We start from the raw sequence: 22,211 nt of genomic DNA, 5'->3' as shown, positions 1-22,211 counted from the left end.
CCTGCAATGGACCCACATTTGCCCTGCTAAATGTTTCCTTTTTACAAACCTCTAGAAGCTTTTATAGTCTGTTTTTATGTTTTGCTAGTTTACATTCATTTTTTATTCTCCCTGTTAGTTTCTTGGCCCTCCTTTGCTGTATTCTAAAATCCTCCCAACAGTCAGGTTTACTGCTATTTCCGGCAACTTTATAGGCCATTTCTTTAAATCTTATACAATCCTTAACTTCCTGTTAGCCATAGTTGATTATTTCATTTTTAGAGTTTTATGCCATGAAAAAAATGCAGTTTGGGCAGCATGGTGGCACAGTGGTTAGCACCTTTGCCTCAGAGTGCCTGGGACCACGTTCAACTCTAGCCTTGGGTGACTGTGTAGAGTCTGTACATTGTCCCCGTGTCTGCGTGGGTTTCCTCCGGGTGCGCAGGTTTCCACCCACAGTCTAAAGGTTAGGTGGATTGGCCATGCTAAATTGCCTCTAGTGTCAGGGGTAATAGGTGGGGTTATAGGGATAGGGCCTGGGTGGATTGTTGTCGATGCAGGCTCGATGGGCCGAATGGTCTCCTTCAGCACTGTAGGAAATCTGTGATTGGATGATACAGTTGCTGTAAACTATGCAATAATTCTTCAAAGATTATCCATTGCCTATGTACCATCATACCTTTTAATGTATTTTCCCAATCCCCCTCAGCCAATTTGCCCCTCATATCATAATATACTTCGTTCGAATTTAGCACCCTGGCTTCAGATGGAACGACTTCACTTTCAAACATAATGTAAAATTGTATCATATGATGGCCACTTATCCCGAAGGTTCTTTTACAATAAAATTAATTAGCCCTTTCTCGTCATAAAATACTAGATATAAAGTAGCCTATTCTCTAATCATTAATCAACATCTTCCCTGTACTGAAATAAGAGTCAGCAACTGGTGGCTGAAAAAGGTAGATGAAACACACACCTCCTTCCCCTCTTCACTGAACTCCCTCACTCATTCACCAAGCACCCACTTTACACTCAAGGCCTGTTTTATACTCTGAAATCTACGGATTCAAGTTTCTGAAACCAGTTTAAGCTAGCTACATAATTAATTAGCTGCAGTTGCTCTGTGTATACCTCTGGTTTAAAGTTGAAATAAAACTTAACTTCTCAATGAGTAGTTTTTAGTTATTGCCAAATTAAAGGGCGGCACGGTAGCACAGTGGTGAGCACTGCTGCTTCACAGCTCTAGGGACCTGGGTTCAATTCCCAGCTTGGGTCACTGTCTGTGTGGAGTTTGCACATTCTCCTAGTGTCTGCGTGGGTTTCCTCCGGGTGCTCCGGTTTCCTCCCACGGTCCAAAGATGTGCGGGTTAGGTTGATTGGCCATGCTAAAATTGCCCCTGAGTGTCCTGAGATGCGTAGGTTAAAGGGATTAGTGGGTAAAATATGTAGGGATATGGGGGTAGGGCCTGGGTGGGATTGTGGTCGGTGCAGACTCGATGGGCCGAATGGCCTCTTTCTGTACTGTAGGATTCTATGATTTCTATGATAAAGAAGAAAAATCTAGACTTTAGATAGTCACTAATCCTTAAAACTGCATCACTCACCCGACTCACCAGCTCTCAATGCAGACCCTATGCAGACACCTAATTTCCCTTCCTGGTCCCCATGCTACCTGATATTAACTCTCCTCATTTCTTTGGAATTTCCCTACCATTCTAAAAACCCACCCTTAACCTCTCAGCCCTTGCAAATTACCACATCTCCAACCTGCCATCTCCCTTCAAAGTTCGTGAACATGTTCCCACCTCAAAAGCTTTCCCACAATTCCTTTCTAATCTGGTTTCTGCTCCCACCACAGCAATGAAATGTTCCTCAAAGCCACAATCAACATCCTAGATGACTGTGACCATGGTGGACTATTCCTCCGCATCCTTCACAACTTGTCTACAGATTCTGATGCTGAAGCACACCATCCTCCCTCAATGCCTCTCCTCTGCTGTGCAGCTCAATGCCTTCACCTGGCTTCACTGTAGCTAGGGAATCTCCTTTCTTCCCGTTTTCATACAATTATCTCTGGAGTTTTCCAAGATTCTATCCTTGATCCCCTATTTCTAATCTATTTTCTGCCCCTTGCCACTAGGGGTCTGAAAACTCATCCAATTCCACCAATACACTGATAAACCCCAGATCTCTCTTCTACCCCTTCTTAGTCTGATTTATCACACTGCTTGTCCAACATCCATGACTGGCTTCTTACTCTGGCCTCTCTGGAACACTGCAGGAAGCAAATGATAATGAAACTCCCCATGTTGGCTCGTGTTCCAGAATCTTACTTTTGATAAGACATGTCAGAGCCTTCAATACCGAGTTCAACAATTTCAGATTATTATTTTTGCCCCCAATTGTTTCCTCTTTCTTTCCTTTGGTTTTTTGTTCTGTTTATTCCCTTTTGGACAGCAACTGCTCATGATTCTACCATTCACAGCTCCTCTAGACACATCTTTTGTTTCTTTACTTGTCCCATTACCAATTCCATGGTCTTGCACCATGAAACCTTTTGTCATTTAATGTCTCCTGCCTTCTACCCTATCAGAGACCTTCCCAGTTTTTTTTTTGCCCTCTACCATTCACCGGCTTAATCTTTATTACATTCCTAAATTTTCCCAGTTCTAATCAAAGGCCATCAACTCTGTTTCTCTATTTACAGATACTGCCATACCTGCATTTCTTGCTTCTATTTCCTTAGTTAGGCTTTGGTTGCCACCTGACTCAATGCTCCCATGACCTATCCCCATCTTCTGTAAAGGTTAGTTCATGCAAAACTTAGCTGAATGTACTCCTAACTTTCACCGTGTCCTGTCACCTATCACCTTTGTGCTTTTTCTACATTTCTAGTGGTGGCATCATTTCTTCCCCTTGCATAGCTACCTCAGATGGCCTAATGTTGCACTCTTTGCCCTCTCCTTCTTTATTCATATTTTCCCTCAACATTATAATGTGCTGGAATAGGGTCAAATTACCATGTATCAATCAAACTGCCACTACTCTTCCATTCATAATCACCAGCTGTGTGTCTGAACATTTGTTCACCTACCTTGCAATTCACTTGAACCGAATTTAACAATATCCAGCCCCAATGTCTTGGTATATGGAGCAGATGTTCAAATCCATATCTTATTTACTACTTCAAACAGTAATTCATGCCTACTTTATTTTCAGGTTGCTCGCTCCAATGCACTTCTTTGTTGACTTCACCAACTTCCAGCCTGCAATACTTCCAAGTTTAGCTTCCTTTATTTGTCTACTCCAATCTCCTCCTGGTCACTGTTCCCTTCAACGCAAGTAATTTAAATTCTTTGTCCTCCTTTACAAATCTTTCAGGGCTCACCCTAACTCTGCAGTCGCCTGCATCCAAACCAATGTGTTTTGGTTGTTCAGCACTGACCTGCGTATGCTTTCGATCCTCTATCCTCACCCTCACCAATCGAGCTTTCAGCCATCTCCACCTTACATTCTGGAACTCCCGCCTGCTTTTCTACATTAGCATTCCTCTCCCAATCTCACACTTATATCAGACTCCTATTTATTTACCACAGCTCAGCCTGCAACACCATTAGTCCTACAAAACGCATCTCCAAACTCCTGGAGCTCAGCTCATCCCTCTGCGACTGGATCCTAGACTTCCTAACCCACAGACTGCAATCAGTAAGGATAGGCAACAACAACTCGTCCTCAATCATGCTTGTCCCACAAGGCTGTGTCCTCAGCCCATTACTATACTTCTTATACACCTGTGTGGCCAAATTCCCCTCCAATTCAATTTTCAAGTTTGCTGATGACACCACCATAGTGGGTCAGATATCAATGATGAAACGGAGTACAGGAAAGAGATAGAAAATCTGGTGAACTGATGAGATGACAATAATCTCTTCCTCAATGTCAACCAAATGAAGGAGATAGTCATCAACCTCAGGGAGCATAGTGGAGGACATGCCCCTATCTACATCAATGGGGATGAAGCAGAAATGGTAGAGTGCTTCAAGTTTCTAGGTGTCCAGACCACCAACAACTTGTCCTGGTCCCTCCATGCCGACGCTATAGTTAAGAAAGCCCACCAACGCCTCTACTTTCTCAGGAGCCTAAGGCAATTTGGCATGTCCGCTACGACTCTCACCAACTTTTACAGATGCACCATAGAAAGCATTTTTTCTGGTTGTATCACAGCTTGGTATGGCTCCTGCTCTGTCCAAGACCGCAAGAAACTACAAAGGGTCGTGAACAAAGCCCAGTCCATCACACAAACCAGCCTCTCATCCATTGACTCTGCACTTCCTGCTGCCTCGGAAAAGCAGCCAGCATAATTAGGGACCCTATGCACCCTGGACATTCTCTCTTCCACCTTCTTCTGTTGGAAAAAAGATACAAAAGTCTGAGGATGTGTACCAACCGGCTCAAGAACAGCTGCTTCACTGCTGACATCAGCCTTTTGAATGGACATACCTCGCATTTGATCTTTCTTTGCACCCTAGCTGTGACTGTAACACTACATTCTGTACTCTCTCCTTTCCTTCTTTATGTACGGTATGCTTTGTCGGTATAGCACGCAAGAAACAATACTTTTCACTGTATAGTAATACGTGACAACAATCAAATGATTTTTGTAAGAGTCCTCAGAACCTACACTTGGACCATATTTTTTGGCCTTCTCTTCAAACCCTAAACAGTACAATTCTCTTGAGAAGTTGCTACAATAAAAGGTGAAAAATAAATTAATTGTTGTTGACTTGACCAGCATTATTCCAAAACTGAACACTAGATGACAGCATACACAAGTTTCATTGAGCCTCACTTCAGCTCCTTTTTGTTTTAAATGCTTTTCAGTTACGGCATGTGAAGCCTATATTCCCAGACACTTTTGATGGTGGATTTTATTTTTCAGATGGATACATTTAACATTAGTTTCTGACTTGCACTATATTCTTCCAATACAACAGCTTTATTTTAGTTGTCTCAGTACCAATAATGGTCCTACTGTGGAGTTCCAATTCTTTGAATGCTATTCTGGAGATGTGTTATTAATTTGTGATTGGCTATGTATAATATATAATATAAATATATAAGTTTAAGAATGCCTTGCTAAACAAAAAACACTGGCCTACAGCCAACAATTTTCTATTTGTGAAGGACAAAAGCTGCTTTATTGAGACAGTCTACGAAGCTTAGGGCGTGGCTAAGAAAAACCCAGATTAAAATCAGACCCAAATCATGGGCAAAATTACTGGACTTCATCCAACGCTGAAACTGCCACAGGGTTAGAAGGGGCAACAGCCTTACCCCCACCACACCATCTCTTCTTCCAAAACCACTCTCAAAGCAGAGTTGTTCATGGTTTAAAATCCACAGAGGATTGCGTTGTTGCAAACCAAATGTTCTTAAAGGAGGGATCCAAATCAACATCACTGTCTCCAAGAGAAAAGAAAAACAACCGGCCATGACTGCAGAGTGACTGCTTCAGTGAAAAACACCAGCCAACAGCTACTGTGGAAAGTGATCCTTCAGCTGTAAACAACCAATAGGACAATCTGTGAATAACTTTCTTCCTAGTTGACTGTTTACTTAACCAAGTTTTAAGATCAGATACTCCAAAGTTTTATCACTTTTCATGCATGCTTGGTGGTGGTGGGGGAGGTGTGTATGGACGCAAGAGAGAATTGATGGGAAGTCAGGTATTTGCATATTTTAAACCTTTTTGTTAATATTTTTTGCATTTTTTCCAAAGATGAATTTTAGCAAAAAACTAACCAACATAAGGCACGTGGCTGCCTTATTTCATGCACAGAACCATGCACAGTAAAATATATATTTTTTGTACCTCTACAAATCATTACCACAACTCTGAACAGCTGAGAATGCTCCATGACTATTAAAACATGAAAGGTATTAATATTTAGGGACAGCACAGTGGCAAGCACTGCTGCCTCACAATGCTAGGGACGCGTTTCAGTTCCGGCCTCGGGTGACTGTGTGGAGTTTGCACATTCACCCTGTGTCTGTGGCTCGGGGTGCTCCAGTTTCCTCCCACTGTCCAAAGATATGCAGGTTAGGTGGATTGGCCATGCTAAATTGTCCCTTAGTGTCAGGGAGATTTGCAGGGTAAATATATGGGTTACGAGATACAGCCTGGGCGGGATTGTTGTCAGTGAGTGTTTGATGGGCTGAATGGCCTCTTTCTGCATTGTAAGGATTCTATTTGGCACACATGCCTGTACCATTGATCAAAGTATTTTTCCTGCTATAAAGATCAGTATCCACAAAAGGAAAACAGAAGGAAGTTATGCATATGTCTGCATAGGATAAAACAAGCCTTGCTTATGGAAGAATTTAATTAAGAAATAAAAATTAGAGCAGCTCAGGTGTAAGTGAAATCCACCTCCTTAAACATTGAAACACCTCGCCAATTCATCAAATGTACACAAAGTCAAAAGTTAGGTGGGACTAAAGACAATTCCCATCCCAAATACACATTACTTGCTCAGCTTTTGCTTCAGCTTTCATATAGGCTTCATTGAGTACTTGTTCTCCAACTGAATTTCCCAATGCCAAACAGGAGATTGCAATATGCCATGTCTACCTTGAATAAAATTAATCATTTATTTTGGAAGAGCAATGATTGCAAATAAAACATAGCAGCCAAAATAACAGCCCGAATTCAGTTACCAACTAATGGAAAGTTGATATTACTTATGGAAATATTTTAACTGGACATTTTCCTACATGTTCAATGATACTTCCACTGTCAAAATGGAAAAAACCTTTGCTAGGAAGCATTAACCACACACTTGCTCAACAAATAAGGAGAAAGTAGCCCATCCACAACATGTCAATAAAATGGCACCAGATTTGGCCCATTAATAATCTGGAACTGTTGAAGATTGAAAATGAAGTACAAATAACTGTCAATTAAATGCTCAGGATGTTAGAACACTACAGAATTCTGGAACACTGTTGCACTGATATAATGGAATTGGGGAAACTAGAGCAAAAATTTCCTTTAACAAAGAGAACAAATCATAGCTGGCACAATAAGGCAGGGTGCCAGTTTAATTAGGAAACCTGCAAACTAATACTGAAGATGCTTTAACAGCAGATCTGAATGAATGGCATATGCAAACAATTCATAAGGCTTTTCTTCTGAAAGTATTCTAACTCAAAATTCAAGGACAATAATTTTGGGATCCCTATTGTGGAATTAAGGGTGGCAGCATGGTGGTGCAGTGGTAGCACAGCTGCCTCTCAGCGCCAGGGACCCGGGATCAATCCCGGTCTCGGGTCACTCTGAGGAGTTTGCACGTTCTCCTAGTGTCTGCATGGGTTTTCTTTGGGTGCCCTGGTTTCCTCCCACAGTCCTAAAGATGTGATTAGATGCATTGGTTACGCTAAATTCTCCCTCAGTGTACCCGAACAGGCGCCAGAGTGTTACGTGGTGTTATGGGGATAGGGCCTCGGTGGGATTATTGCCGGTGAAGGCTTGATGGGCCTATGGGATTCAATGATTCTATGATTGTGCGATGCAATTAAAGGAGCAGATAAATTCCTGAAGCAGCAAGGTAACTGGCTGGTAACAAGGTAGCAATAATTCCTGACTGCAGCAATGTTGCTGGTTTCCGACCTAGAAATTTATGAAGAAATTATTAGATGGACTATAGTTATTTTATTATACATATAAATAGGAAGAAAATGACCAACAGTCATGAATTGATTACACACCAAATTTACTCTTACGGATGGCATTGACATCTTAATAGAAGTCGTCCCATTTAACAAGGAGTGGGTTTAACTGCACAATTACACAAACATGCTATTCTGCCTGGGTTCATAAAAAGCATTAACATGTGGTATAATATCAGGAGCTTCCACTAATTTTTTAAAAAATTACAAACTTACACAAATTCAGAAGTTAGAACATGGACACAGGCTCACTGAGCTCAACTAGTCTATATCAGCATTTGGCTGCACACAAGCAAATAGTCCTACTTATATTTAAAATGTTTGCAGCAGTAAAGTTGACCATGAAAGAGTTGGATTGTCATTTAAAAACGCAACCACTTTATTAATGTCTTTTAGAGAGGAAAACGTGCTGTCCTTATCTGCGCTGGCCACAGAGATTCTGGTACCACATTTATGTGGTTGACACAATTACTCTCCGAAGTGACCTAAGCAAGCTACTCAGTTGAAGTCATCAACAGGGTAACAAATGGCTGTCTCGCCAGTGACTCACGAAATGACAGAAATATATAATTGGTTAAATCACAGATCCTGCATCCTTTGATTATTTTTTTCCTTCAATCACTTATCCAATCAAATTTTGAATAGTCAGTTTTTTTCCCCTCACCTTGGAAATGACCCAGCTTCAACTGTGCAAAATGTGTCTGTTGCTTCTTTTTCTAAATCTAAGTTTAGATCTGTATCTGTGGCCTCATTCAAGACAACTCTATGATTGGGGTCCAATATGACTCTTTCAGAACTGAAGAGAGGTAGAAATGCAACAGAGTTTCTGCTGTTGAAAAAGGGGGAGGGCCAGGTGGAGCATAAAAAGGGATAGGTTAGGAAGGGCAGGGAGGTTACATTGCAAAGATGTCATGGAACAAGGGTAACGATAGTAGTAAAGGAAAAAAGCATTGGTTTACTAGCGAGCCTATCAATAACCAATGCAGTCAGCAGTCAGCCTCTGATTGGACAAGCTGAAAATAGTGGAAACTAAGTCTTCAAACTTCCAGACCAGGGTCAGAGCAGATGGCAGAGCAAGCAATGCCTGAGCGATGGGCAGCAGACGGCAGCGCGTGCCACAGCAGATAGCTGGGCAACAGAGAGAACAGTCGGCAGTGAGCAATGACTGTGATGGGGAAAGCAGATGGTGGAGCAACCTATGGAGGATGGTAGAGCGATGGGTGGAGCAGATAGCAGAGCGAATTACAGCAGCCAATGGGCAGGAGGGGAAGTGGCCATGGAGTGAGGGAGACAGTGGAACATGGAGCGTAGAAGCTGCCATGGAGCAGGGGAGACAGAAGACCATGAGAAGGATGGCAACATGGCAGGTTGAGGAATCGGGAAGTTATAGTGACAGCGAGTATTGACCAACTGGCCACCCTGTGGGCAACCAATTGAGTCTTAAGTAGACAATTAAGGGCCATTTCCCATCTCCAGAGGCATTTGTCCACATTTTAAATGGCCCATCACACTGGGAGAACACAGGGTGAAACATTATTAATATTAGCTGGGCTTGATTATGTTATTAAGATTTGCAGCAAAGTACTTTTGAATGTCTACTGGATATAACATAATTGAAATTTTAACACTCATTTACGCCTCAGCATAGCATATACAAATAAAGAATGAAGCAGCCCTTTATCAGCTAAGCTTTATAATCAGCTTTTCTTCAGAGATTGTTAAACACATGATTAGAAAAGTCTAAATTTACTAGTTGATGTCAAAGTTTTCCATTAATTTGGATAGAATATAAAATTGATGAGTCTGCAGACAATTGTTTACAGCATCAAAATCAAAGGCCAACTATCGAACACTGAAGCAAGAGCTTGTGGACAATGATGATTAATGGGCACTTTAAATGCCAGCATTTAATTATGTAAAAGACATGCTCATTATGGTTTTAAAATTATGCATGTATGGAAAAACATTAAAATAAACTATAGTGCCATCATTTATCAGCTTCATTAGTATTAAATAAAATGTTCAAACCTGTCAACTTGAGATCATAAAGGATGTGAAAAACATAATTTGTTGTTCCTGACTAAAAAATGAATTCAAAACAAGCTCTTTTTGTTGTCCCTGAAATACGAATTATTTGCATTTCCACACTTCGACCAAAAAAGTTAGCATTTTTATTGAATCAGATCAATCTTCCCTGTTAAAGATCATGTTGATTTGTGTATAAATGTGAAAACACATGTTTTTGTTAAACAGGAATTACTCTCTGCTTGCTGTTTACTTCATCTTCTCTATTTGGAAGACATTGCACTGGGGTGTTCACACTCCAGGCCTGAGAGCAAGTTTGCCCCACCAAGATTTCAAAAGGCCTATCCTACAGTTTCTGATTGAAGAACCACCTGCCAGCAGAAAACAGCTGATCTGCCAGTGATGAATAAAAGTAACAATTAGACAGCACAGCTGGCTCTCTCAGCAGGAGTAGTGTGCTGATGTGTCGCTCTCATTTCCAACTGTGTTGTTTGCCTCTCCCCAGTTCTGATCTGCAGTATTGATAATGCCTCAAGTAGGTTGCACAAGTTGTTATTTCTAGTCTCGATTGGCAGAACAGTTATTTCTGCTTTCAGGAAAGAGTACTTACCCTCACTCCATGCAGTATTGCACAGCACAAGCGCACATTTTTATTCTTTCATGGGATGTGGGCATCTTTGGCTACATCAGCAATCATTGCCCATCGCTAATTGACCTTGAGAAGGGGTGAACCACCTTCTTGAATTGCTGCAGTCCATGTGATGTAGGTGAAATCCCAGTGCTGTTAGAAAATAAGTTGCAGGATGTTTACCCAGAGAGACTGCGAAGGAATGGCAATAGATCTCCAAGTCAGGATGTTGTGTGGCTTGGAGGAGAACTTGAAAATGGTATTCCCATGCATCTACTGCCTTTGTCCCATGTGATAAAGATGTGGATTTGGAAAGTGCTGTTGAAGGCTTGGCGAGTTGCTGCAATGTATCTTGCAGATTGTACACATTGCTGCCACAGTGTGTCAGTGGTGGAGGGAATGAGTGTTTACGGTGGTGGTGGCCTATCAAGTGGGTTGCTTTGTCTGGATGGGTGCAGACTCTTTTTCATGCTGCGTTCTCCCAGGGAAGTGGAGAGTATTCCACTACATTCTCCTCATTCCCAATGACTCTAGTTTTGCTAGGGTGCTCAGTGCTCTCTTTGGTCAAATGCTGCCTTGATATCACTTTCACCTCCCCTCTGGACTTCAACTGTTTTGCCATGTAGGTGCCAGGTTTGTAGTTATACTGGAACAGCTTGGTGGGCCACAGATAGATCTGGAGCACAGATTTTCAATACTATTGTCAGAAGGTTGATAAGATCCATAGCCTTTGCAGCATTGAGTGCTTCGAATGGTATAGAAATCATAGAAACCCTAACGTGCAGAAGGAGGCCATTCGGCCCATCGAGTCTGCACCGACCACAATCCCACCCAGGCCCTACCCCTACCCCCACATATTTACCCACTAATCCCTCTAACCTACGCATCTCAGGACTCTAAGGGGCAATTTTTAACCTGGCCAATCAACCTAACCCGCACATCTTTGGACTGTGGGAGGAAACCGGAGCACCCGGAGGAAACCCACGCAGACACGAGGAGAATGTGCAAACTCCACACAGACAGTGACCCGAGCCGGGAATCGAACCCAGGACCCTGGAGGTGTGAAGCAGCAGTGCTAACCACTGTGCTACCGTGCCGCCCCTAATGATGATAGCATATGGAGTAATTCAAATTGACTGAAGACTAGCTTCTATGATGCTGGGGACCTTGGGTGGGGGCAGAGAATCCACTCGATTCTTCTGGATAAAGATGGCTACAAATGCTTCAGCTTTGTCTTTTGCACTGATGTGCTGGGTTCCCCCATCATTAAAGGTGGGGATATTTGTGGAGCCTCCTCTTCCAGTTATTGTTTCGACTGTCCGCCATCATCACGAATAAACATTGCAGCACTGTAGAGCTCTGATCTGATCCATTGGTTGTGGGATCACTTAGCTCTGTATAACCCATGTTGCTTCATCAATCCTGCCTAACAGAGTCAATCCTCCAAATCCAGACAAGCACAAATGTTCAGCACCATTTGCGGCTCCCCAGATACCGAAATAGTCCATGTCCAAATGCAGCATGACTTGGACACGATTCAGGCTTCTGTTGAAAAGTGGCAAGTAACATTTGCATCATACAAGTGCCAAGCAATGACTATCTCCAACAAGAGAGAATATAACCATCGCCCCATAGCGTTCAATGGCATTACCAAAGAACAGAGAACAGTACAGCACAGCAACAGGCCCTTCGGCCCTCCAAGCCTGCACCGATCATGTTGTCCTATCTAGGCCAACTACTTGTATCCCTCTATTCCCTGTCTGTTCATGTGTCTATCTAGATAAATCTTAAATATCTTAACGTATCTGCCTCAACCACCTCATTTGGCAGTGCATTCCAGACCACCACCACCCTGTGTAAAAAAACTTCCCCAGCACATCTCCACTGAACCTTCCCCACCCCTTACCTTGAATTTGTGCTGCCTTGTAATTGTCATTTCTGCCCAGAGAAAAAGCTTCCAACTGTTCACCCTATCTATATGCCTCGTAATTTTATAAACTTAAGGTCGCCCTTCAGCCTCCGTCTTTCCAGGGAGAACAATCCCAGTTTGTTCAATCTCTCCTCATAGCTAATAGCCTCCAACATGCAGCATCCTGGTAAACCTTTTCTGTACTCTCTCCAAAGCCTCTACATTTCTTCTGGTAGTGTGGTGACCAGAATTGGACAAAGTATTCCAAATATGGTCTAACCAACGTTTTATATAACTAACATAATTTGCCAATTTACCATCGCTGAATCCCCCACTATCAACATCCTGAGGGCTACCATTGACCAGAAACTGAACTGGTCCAGCCATTGAAATACTGGGGCTACAAGAGCAGGTCCAAGGCTAGGAATTCTGTGGCAAATAACTCACCTCGTGACTCCCCAAAGCATGTTCACCATCTACAATGCACAACTGTGATAGAATGCTCTCCACCTGCCTGGATGACTGCAGCTCCAACAACGTTCAAGAAGCCCAACACCATCTAGGACAAAGCACTCCACTTCATGGGCAACCCATTCACAAACAGCCACCAATGAAGAGTGGAAGCAATTTGTACCATCTTGAAGATGTACTGCAGGAACTCACCAAGGTTCATAGAAACGTAGAAAATAGGAGCAGGAGACAGCCATGCGATCCTTTGAGCCTGCTCTGCCATTCACAATGATCATGGCTGATCATCCAACTCAGCAGCCTGATTCCGCCTTTCCCCCCCATATCCTTTGATCCTCTTCGTCTCAAGTGATATATCAAACTACATCTTGAAAGCACTCAATGATTTGGCCTTAACTACTTTCTTTGGTAGCGAATTTCATAGCCTGGATGAAGAAATTTGTCCTCATTTCTATGCTAAAAGGTCCACTCTGTATCCTCTGACTGTGGCCCCTGTTTCTGGAAAGCTCCACCATCGGGAACATCCTCCTTGCATCTACCCTGCCTCATCCTGTTAGAATTTTATAGGTTTCTATGAGATTCCCACTCCTCCTTTTGAACTCCAGCGAATACAATCCGAAACAATTCAATCTCTCCCCATAAATCAGTCTCATGATCCCAGGAATCTGTCTGGTATAGTTTCTCTGCACTCCCTCTAAAGCAAGAGCCTCCTTCCTCAGATAAGGCAACCAAAATTTGCAAACAATTTTCCAGGTGTCGCCTCACCAAGGCCCTTTAAATTGCATTAAGACATCCCTACTCCTATGTAAGCCAACATACCATTTGCCTTTTTGTACTGTCTGCTGCACCAGCATGCTTACCTTCAACGACTGGTACACGAGAGCACCCAGGTCTTGTTGTACATTCCCCTTTCCTTACTTATGGCCAGATAGTAATCTGCCTTCATGTTTTTGCTACCAAAGTGGATAACCTCTCATTTATCCAAATTATACCACATCTGCCAATCACTTGCCCACTCAACTTGTCCAAATCACACTGAAGAATCTCACATCCTCCTCACAGCTCACCCTCCCTCCCAGCTTTGGAGACATTACATTTTGTTCCCTCATCTAAATCATTAATATATATAGTGAACAGCTGGGGTCCCAGCACTGATACCTGCGGTACCCCACTAGTCACTGCCTGCCATTTGGAAGAAGACCTGTTTATTCCTACTCTGGCAGACAGGAAACAATCAGTTTTCTATCCATCTACCCCCAGTCCCATGTACTTTAATTTTACACGCTAATCTTTTATGCGGAACTTTGTCGAAAGTCTTCTGAAAGTCCAACTAAACCACATCTACTGGCTTCCTCTCATCAATTCTACTATTACATCCTGAAAGAATTCCAGTAGATGTGTCAAGTATGGTTTCCCTTTCATAAATCCATGCTGACTCTGTCCAATCCTGCCACTTGACAACAATGAGGTCCCTAACTGTTTCAAGACGACGACCATCGTTCCGGTACCCAAGAAAAATCAAGCAGCGTGCCTTAATGACTATTGGCCGATGGCTCTGACATCCATCATTATGAAGTGCTTCGAAAATCTAATCATGGCACAAATAAGTTCCAGCCTCCCAGACTACCTGGATCCACTACAGTTTGCCTACCGCCACAACAGGTCCACCAGCAGACACTATCTGCCTGGCCCTGCACTCAACCCTGGAACACCTAGGCAACAAAGACACCTATGTCAGACTCCTATTTATTGACTACAGCTCAGCCTTCAACACTATTATTCCCATGAAACTCATCTCCAAACTCTCTGGCCTGGGCCTCGGCACCACCCTCTGCGACTGGACCATGAGCTTCCTAACTCACAGAACACAATCAGTAAGGATAGGCAACAACACCTCCACGATCATCCTCAACACCAGTGGCCCACAAGGCTGTGTTCTCAGCCTCCTACTATATTCTTTATACACCTATGACTGTGTGGCCAAATTCCCCTCCAATTCGATTTTCAAGTTTGCTGACACCACCACCATAATGGGTCGGATCTCAAACAATAACAAGACAGAGTACAGGAATGAGATAGAGAATCTGGTGAACTGGTGCAGCAACAATAATCTCTCCCTCAATGTCAACAAAACGAAGGAGATTGTCATCGACTTAGGAAGCCTAGTGGAGAACATGCCCCTGTCTACATCAACGGGGATGAAGTAGAAAGGGTCGAGAGCTTCAAGTTTTTAGGTGTCCAGGTCACCAATAACCTGTCCTAGTACCCCCATGCTGACACTATAAGCCCACCAACGCCTCTACTTTCTCAGAAGACTAAGGAAATTTAGTAAGTCAGCTACGACTCTCACCAACTTTTACAGATGCACCATAGAAAGCATTCTTTCTGGTTGTATCACAGCTTGGTATGGCTCCTGCTCTGCCCAAGACCGTAAAGAACTACAAAAGATCATGAATGTAGCCCAATCAATCACCCAAACCAGCCTCCCATCCATTGACTGTCTACACTTCCTGCTGCCTTGGCAAAGCAGCCCACATAATTAAAGACCCCACACCCCCGGACATTCTCTCTTCTACCTTCGTCCATTGGGAAAAAGATACAAACGTCTGAGGTTATATATCAACCAACTCAAGAACAGCTTCTTACCTGCTGCTGTTAGACTTTTGAATGGACTTACCTTGCATTTTGATCTTTCTCTACATCCTAGCTATGACTGTAACACTACATTCTGCACTCTCTCGTCTCCTTCTCGATGAACAGTATGCTTTGTATAGCGCGCAAGAAACAATATTTTTTCACTGTATGTTAATACATGTCACAATAATAAATTAAATCACAGTTTTTCTAAGTATTTTAGAGTAAAATCTTTGATAATGGACTCTAGAATTTTCCCCGACATCAGGCTTACTGGCCTATGATTCCCTGTTTTCTCTCTACCTGTCTTTTTAAATAGTGTTTTTGTTCAACAACTCTATGCTGAAAAAAGACATGCTGTTGAAACTTTTCGTCTTGCACTCATCAGGACAGTTTGCAAGAACAACAATAGTAGAGGGAACATCAATTTATACTGCATGAGAAAAGAGTGCTGATCAGTCAAGGCGTTGCCATGGAGAATGCACCAGGGAACAGTGAACTGTCAAGCTTTTGTTCAAATTCAAACTAGGCAGGTCAGCTGATTGGTGAAGGCATTGCCCTGGAGAATGAAACAGGCAATTGTTGTCCCGCAACTTTTTGTTTAATTGAAAAAGGTGTAATGTGTGGATATGGTCCTTCTGACTGCAAAGAACAGGGCCCTGTTGGCAAATAAATGAAGCTTCTTACATGCGTAAGAGCTACACTACAAGCCCGGTTGATATACCACATTACTCATTTGTGAGATTGGAAGAACGTCTTTTTGGCTTGACTGCAGCACTCTGTTAGTGATACATACCATTCATGTTGCAATGGAATAGTAACAGTGTGAAACAGTTAGTTGTTACTCAATCTTTGAGAACCTTGCCTTTCTAGAGTAACCGGAGTTAGATTGGTCACTATTAAGAACCAAAAGGAACAGTTTTTGACTCATTAGTGAATTTACATGAAATGCAATGAACAATGATCTGATCAGGATGGCACTGATGTACCCTATTTCAGCATCAAAATTGCATGGTGAGCAAGTGCTTGGGCCCTATTTACGAGGTTGCCAATAAGACTCAAGACATGCAAGCGTGGATGTGATATTTAATCTTAATTGTGCCTACTCAGAAGCAAATGAATCATCCATGGTTCATTCAATAAACGTGACCCACATTCAGGTCAATACTCAAAAATTCTGACTTTTGATAGTGAATGCAAGCCAGTAGTTGTAATGCCACAGTGATCTATAGTTTGCTGGAGTTTTAAATGAAGCAATTTCTTCAGCCTAGTCATAAACAATGTGCCAAAAACATTGATAATTTTGCACGTTGAAATATTTAGGACAACTTTGAGAATTAATTCCTCACAAACCATAATGACTGAACAGATTCACTCATCCAGACTTGTTCTTCCTCTATGATGCAAACTCATTTATGGAGAACCGATTCCTATTCAACATAATAAAACGATGATCCTGCTAATCTTGGCTCCAGCAAATAAAATTCTTTTTTCAGAAGTAAAGCATTGTTTAATCTTTAAAAAGGATGGCGAGAGCCAGGTGGGAAACTAAACTTATGACTCTTCAGAAAAAATTAATGAGTCAGGGGGGGAGCACAGTTTGGGGGAATAAAATTAAAAGAAAAATGAAAAGCACAGAATGAGCAAAGGGCAGTGATTTGAATCAAGCATAGCTCTGTAGCTTGGGCTGAATAATGCAATAACGTAGCTACTTCTGATATCGGTTGACTGTTTCAAACAACAACAACTGGAAACTTACAAAATTAACAGTTATTTTCCTGGACCTGCTGGCCATCTTTAACGTTAACACTTAAAATATGAAGAAAATTGATGAAACAAAAACTGCAAAATACTACAAAACAACAATCCAAGAAGAAAGCCAAATATTAATTACCTCAAAGCCTTCAATGAATTGTTTGTAATAGATACACAAGATGTGAGATCCAAATTTTTCAGTTTAGTGCAGAATTTACTAAGGCTGATGCAGGTGCTGCCAAAAGAAAAATAAATACAAACTGTTGTTGACTTTGCTCATAAGCCAAATTAACCCAATGTAAATACATTTTACTTACCTATCATTAATTTTTGTGCAACCATTGAGATTTAAATCTTCAATATTCTTACAGTTCTGTGCAAAGGTCCTAAGGATAAAAACAATTTGCATATCAAAATATTTAACTATGAAGTATTCTGAAAATCATAAATATTACGATAAACTAGCTTTACTAAAATTCTTTTAACAGCGCAATTTAGGTAAATAATAAATAATTCTCATAATTCATCAATGCATTACACATAACATGAGAAATAGGAGATGGCCATATTGAACCTGTTCTGTCATTCAAAATGGTTATAGCTGGTCTTGGGTTTCAACTCCACTTTCCCACCTGATCCTCATATCCTTTGATTCTCTAAACATATCCATCTCAGCCTTAAATATATTCAATGATAGTGCACCCACAACCCTTCTGGGCCACAGAAGATTCACAACCCTTTTGGTGAAGAAATTTCTCCTCATCTCAATTTTAAATTATGTAGTTTGCATTAAAGTGTGAAACAAAATCAATGCAAAAATAATAAAAGCTCTGAAACAATCAAAATGTCAACTACAGAAAGCCAAATTACAGTCCTCCTCTATTGGTGACTGGGATAGATGTGGCTGACCATAACTACTAATACTGTGGCAGCATGTAACCATAAGGAACCACTGGTCGAGAAGCACAGAAACAGTTAACAAGAGAGAGAGGATCTGGTGAACTGGTGCAATGACAATAATCTCTCCCTCAATGTCAGCAAAATGAAGAAGATAGTCATTGACTTCAAGATGCGTAGTGGAGGACATTCACCTGTCTACATCAATGAGGACGAAGTGGAAAAGGTCGAGAGCTTCAAGTTTCTAGGTGTTCAGATTACCAACAGCCTGTCCTGGTCCCTCCATGCCGATGCTATAGTTAAGAAAGCCAGCCAATGCCTTTACTTTCTCAGGAGGCTAATGACATTTGGCATGTCCACTACGACTCTCACCAACTTTTACAGATGCACCATAGAAAGCATTCTTTCTGGTTGCATCACAGCTTGGTATGGCACCTGCCCTGTCCAAGATCACCAAAAACTACAAAGGGTCGTGAATGAAGCCCAGTCCAACACGCAAACCAGCTTCCCATCCATCAACTCTGTCTACACTTTCCACTGCCTCGGAAAAGCAGCCAGCATAATCAAGAACCCCACACACCTTGGACATTGGGCGGCACGGTAGCACAGTGGTCAGCACTGCTGCTTCACAGTTCCAGGGACCTGGGTTCGATTCCCGGCTTGGGTCACTGTCTGTGTGGAGTTTGCACATTCTCCTCGTGTCTGCGTGGGTTTCCTCCGGGTGCTCCGGTTTCCTCCCACAGTCCGAAGATGTGCGGGTTAGGTTGATTGGCCATATTAAAATTGCCCTTAGTGTCCTGGGATGCGTAGGTTAGAGAGATTAGTGGGTAAATATGTAGGGATGAGGCTAGGGCCTGGGTGGGATTGTGGTCGGTGCAGACTTGATGGGCCGAATGGCCTCTTTCTGTGCTGTAGGGTTTCTAAGATTTCCAATGGAGTGTCTTGAACATTCTCTCTTCCTCCATCTTCCATCGGGAAAAAGATACAAAAGTCTGAGGACACATACCAACCGACTCAAGAACAGCTTCTTCCCTGCTGCCATCAGACGTTTGAATTGACCTACCTTATATTAAGTTGATCTTTCTCTACACCCTAGCTATGACTGTAACACTACATTCTGCACTCTCTCCTTTCCTTCTCTATGTACGGTATGCTTTGTCTGTTTAGCACACACGAAACAATACTTTTCACTGTATATTAATACATGTGGCAACAATAAATCAAATTGAACATAATGTAGGATAATATTTCACTGCAGTACAACAAGTATATTATCAAGACCCTTAAACCAAGGCCATGCTCAAGTGGGCATAAAAGAATCATGACAGTATTCAAAGAAAAACAGGGTGTTCTCTGGGCCTAGCTAATGCGACCAGTGTGAAACCGGTCATTTAGTTTGTTGCCATTTGTGAGATCTTGTTGTGCACAATTTCTTGAAACATTTATCTATTTAGCCATAACCTCTTCGGGATGATTTTGCAATAAAATGGTAGTTTGTTTTTCCTTTAACTTCACCACCAAAAAGCTGCTATCATAATAGTGGCCTACACCAATTGAATGGCAGCACAGTCTTGAGAGTTGATCAGAATTAAGTGTTCCTTATCCAATGGCATCCTTATCAAATCTTCCATTGGTCCATGTGAAAGAATGAACTTTAATTTATATAGCATCATGTCCGCACTGCTGAAAAGAAAGTTGACATAATTCTCAGGGCCATAAACTGCCCAGTTCTTGAGTACAGTCACAAAGATCACAACAGGTGGACACAGCCCTGTCTCAGGTTGTGAAGCAATTGAGGGGCAAAAAACTTACTCTGCAAGTTAGCCAGGGAATCTGAAATACAAGAAGAATGGCAGAACAGGATACATTCCCACAATTTCCATGAGGGACATATCTTCTAGAAACCAGCATCTTTCCAACAAGATACCAACGAGAGGAACATGAGTGATGTTGAGAGTAGGGAAGGATGTGTGAATACTCTTGGGCAGGTCAATATAATGAAGGAGGAAGTGTTGAGTGTCTTAAAATGCATTAGGATAGACATGTACCCAGGGCTGGATGGGACCGATCCCAGGATACCATGGGAGGCAAGGGAGGAATTAGCTGGGGCCTTAACAGATACCTTTGCATCCTCTTTGGCCACAGGCGAGATTCCAGAGGACTGAAGAATGGCCAATGTTGTTCAAGGAGGGAAACTGAGATAATCCAGGTAATTACAGGCCAGTGAGCCTGAAGTCAGTGGTGAGAAGCTGTTGGAAAAGATTCTGAGAGACAGGATTTATTCATACTTGGTTGTGAATGGACTTGTTAGTAACAGACAGCAAAGTTTTGTGCAGGGAAGGTCATGTCTCCCCAACTTGACAGTTTTTTGGGGCGTGACAAGAATGATTGATGAGGGAAAGGTGATGGTTGTTGTCTATATGGACTTTAGTGAGGCATTTGACAAGGTCCCTCAGGGCAGGCTGATTCAAAAGGTGAAGTCTCATGGGATCTGGGGTGTGCTGGTTAGATGGATACAGAACTGGCTTTGTCATAGAAGACAGAGAGTAGTGGTGGAAGGGTGCTTTTCAGAATAGAGATCAGCAATTAATGGTGTTTCACAGGAATCAGTGCTAGGATATTTGTTGTTTGTAATTTATATAAATGATCTGGAGGCAAATGTCAGTGGTTTGATTAGTAAGCTAGTGGATGACACAAAAATTGGCAGAGTTGCAGATAGTGACAAGGATTGTTAAAGGATACAGCAGGATATAGATAAGATTGCAGACTTGGGAGAGGAATGGCAGATGGAGTTTAATCCGGACAAATGCGAGGTGATGCATTTTGAAAGAAAAATTCAGGTGCGAATTATACAGTAAGTGGCAGAACCCTTAGGAGCATTAGGACCTTTAGGAGAGGGATCGGGGCATACAGGTCCACGGATCTCTGAAAGAGGGAACACAGATGGATAAGGTCATCAAGGCGGCATACTTGCCTTCATTGGACAGGGCAGAGTATAAAAGTTGGCATGTTACAGCTGTATAAAACTTTAGTTGGGCCGCATTTGGAATATTGCGTGCAGTCCTGGTTGCCACACTACTAGAAAGACGTGGATGCTTTGGAGAGGGTGCAAAGAAAGTTTATCAGAATGTTGCCTGGTTTGGAGGGTTTTAGGTATGAGGAGAAGTTGGATAAACTAGGATTCTTTTCACTGGAAAGACAGGCTAAGAGGCGACCTGATAGAAATCTACAAAATTATAAGAGGCACAGATAGGATGGATCGTTAGAGCACAGGTTCAAGATGAGAGGTGGTAAGTTTAGGGGAGACATGCGGAGAAATATTTTCACACAGAGGGTGGTAGGTGCCTGGATCGCACTGCCAGTGGAGGTGATGGAAGCAGGCATCTTAGCAATGGTCAAGGTGCATCTTGATAGACACATGAACGGGAGGCTGGCAAACAGAAAGATAGGAAACACGTATTGGCATAGGCTTGGTGGGCTAAAGGGCCTGTTCCTGTATATTGTTCTTTGTATTTAGGTTGTTTATGGTTCAACAACATTGCTCAATAAGTTTAATTGTAAGTCAAAAGTGCCTGAGAATACTTATTTCCTCAAAAATACATTTTAGATGACTTGTATTGGGTTAGATAAAATTCCTGTTTAGGAAAAGGCTTCAAAAATGTAATGTGGCTAGAAGGCCCAGTTTGCCTTTGGCTGTGAACCTAGCTTTTGATTAATATAGTTCAGTTGGCTGATGCAAGAGGTCTCTCATGTGAATATAATCATGATTGCTAACTTTCTATACATCTAACAATACATCCAGGCGGCACTGTGGGACGGTCATTGATTTGCCTTGATAGGAATTTGAGCCATCGGTATCTTGAACAGTTTTGACATCTTTGTACTGAACCAGTTTAATAATCAGTCAATTTGGACAGAAGCATACACTGATTCAAGCAGTTAAAATAAAATTTAAAGTTAAACTTCATTTATTAGTCACAAGTAAGGCTTATATTAACACTGCAATGAAGTTACTGTGAAATTCCTCTAGTCGCCACACTTTGGCGCCTGTTCGGGTCAATGTAGCTAACCAGCACATCTTTCAGACTGTGAAAGGAAACTGGAGCACCTGAAGGAAACACACACAGACACAGGAAGAACGTACAAACTCCACACAGGCAGTGAACTAAGCGGGAATCAAACTCG

At 42.1% G+C, this 22,211-nt stretch overlaps 1 protein-coding gene across 2 annotated transcripts in view; it reads right to left on the bottom strand.

Annotated features, from left to right (window-relative positions):
- The window catches only part of fbxl2 (F-box and leucine-rich repeat protein 2), a 200,023-nt gene that overhangs the window by 88,203 nt on the left and 89,609 nt on the right, over positions 1 to 22,211 (bottom strand). For both annotated transcript variants that reach the window (XM_078216569.1, XM_078216568.1), the window contains 2 exons: positions 17,447 to 17,515; positions 17,269 to 17,364 (listed from right to left, as the gene is read on the bottom strand). In XM_078216569.1, coding sequence (XP_078072695.1) covers positions 17,269 to 17,364; positions 17,447 to 17,515 — 165 coding nt within the window. The remainder of the gene's footprint in view (positions 1 to 17,268; positions 17,365 to 17,446; positions 17,516 to 22,211) is intronic.

This window comes from Mustelus asterias, chromosome 7 (genome assembly GCF_964213995.1).
Source record: "Mustelus asterias chromosome 7, sMusAst1.hap1.1, whole genome shotgun sequence".
In the NCBI taxonomy this organism is placed as follows: domain Eukaryota; kingdom Metazoa; phylum Chordata; class Chondrichthyes; order Carcharhiniformes; family Triakidae; genus Mustelus; species Mustelus asterias.
Note: the sequence above shows the minus strand (reverse complement) of the source record. Positions and strands in the feature narration are given on the sequence as shown.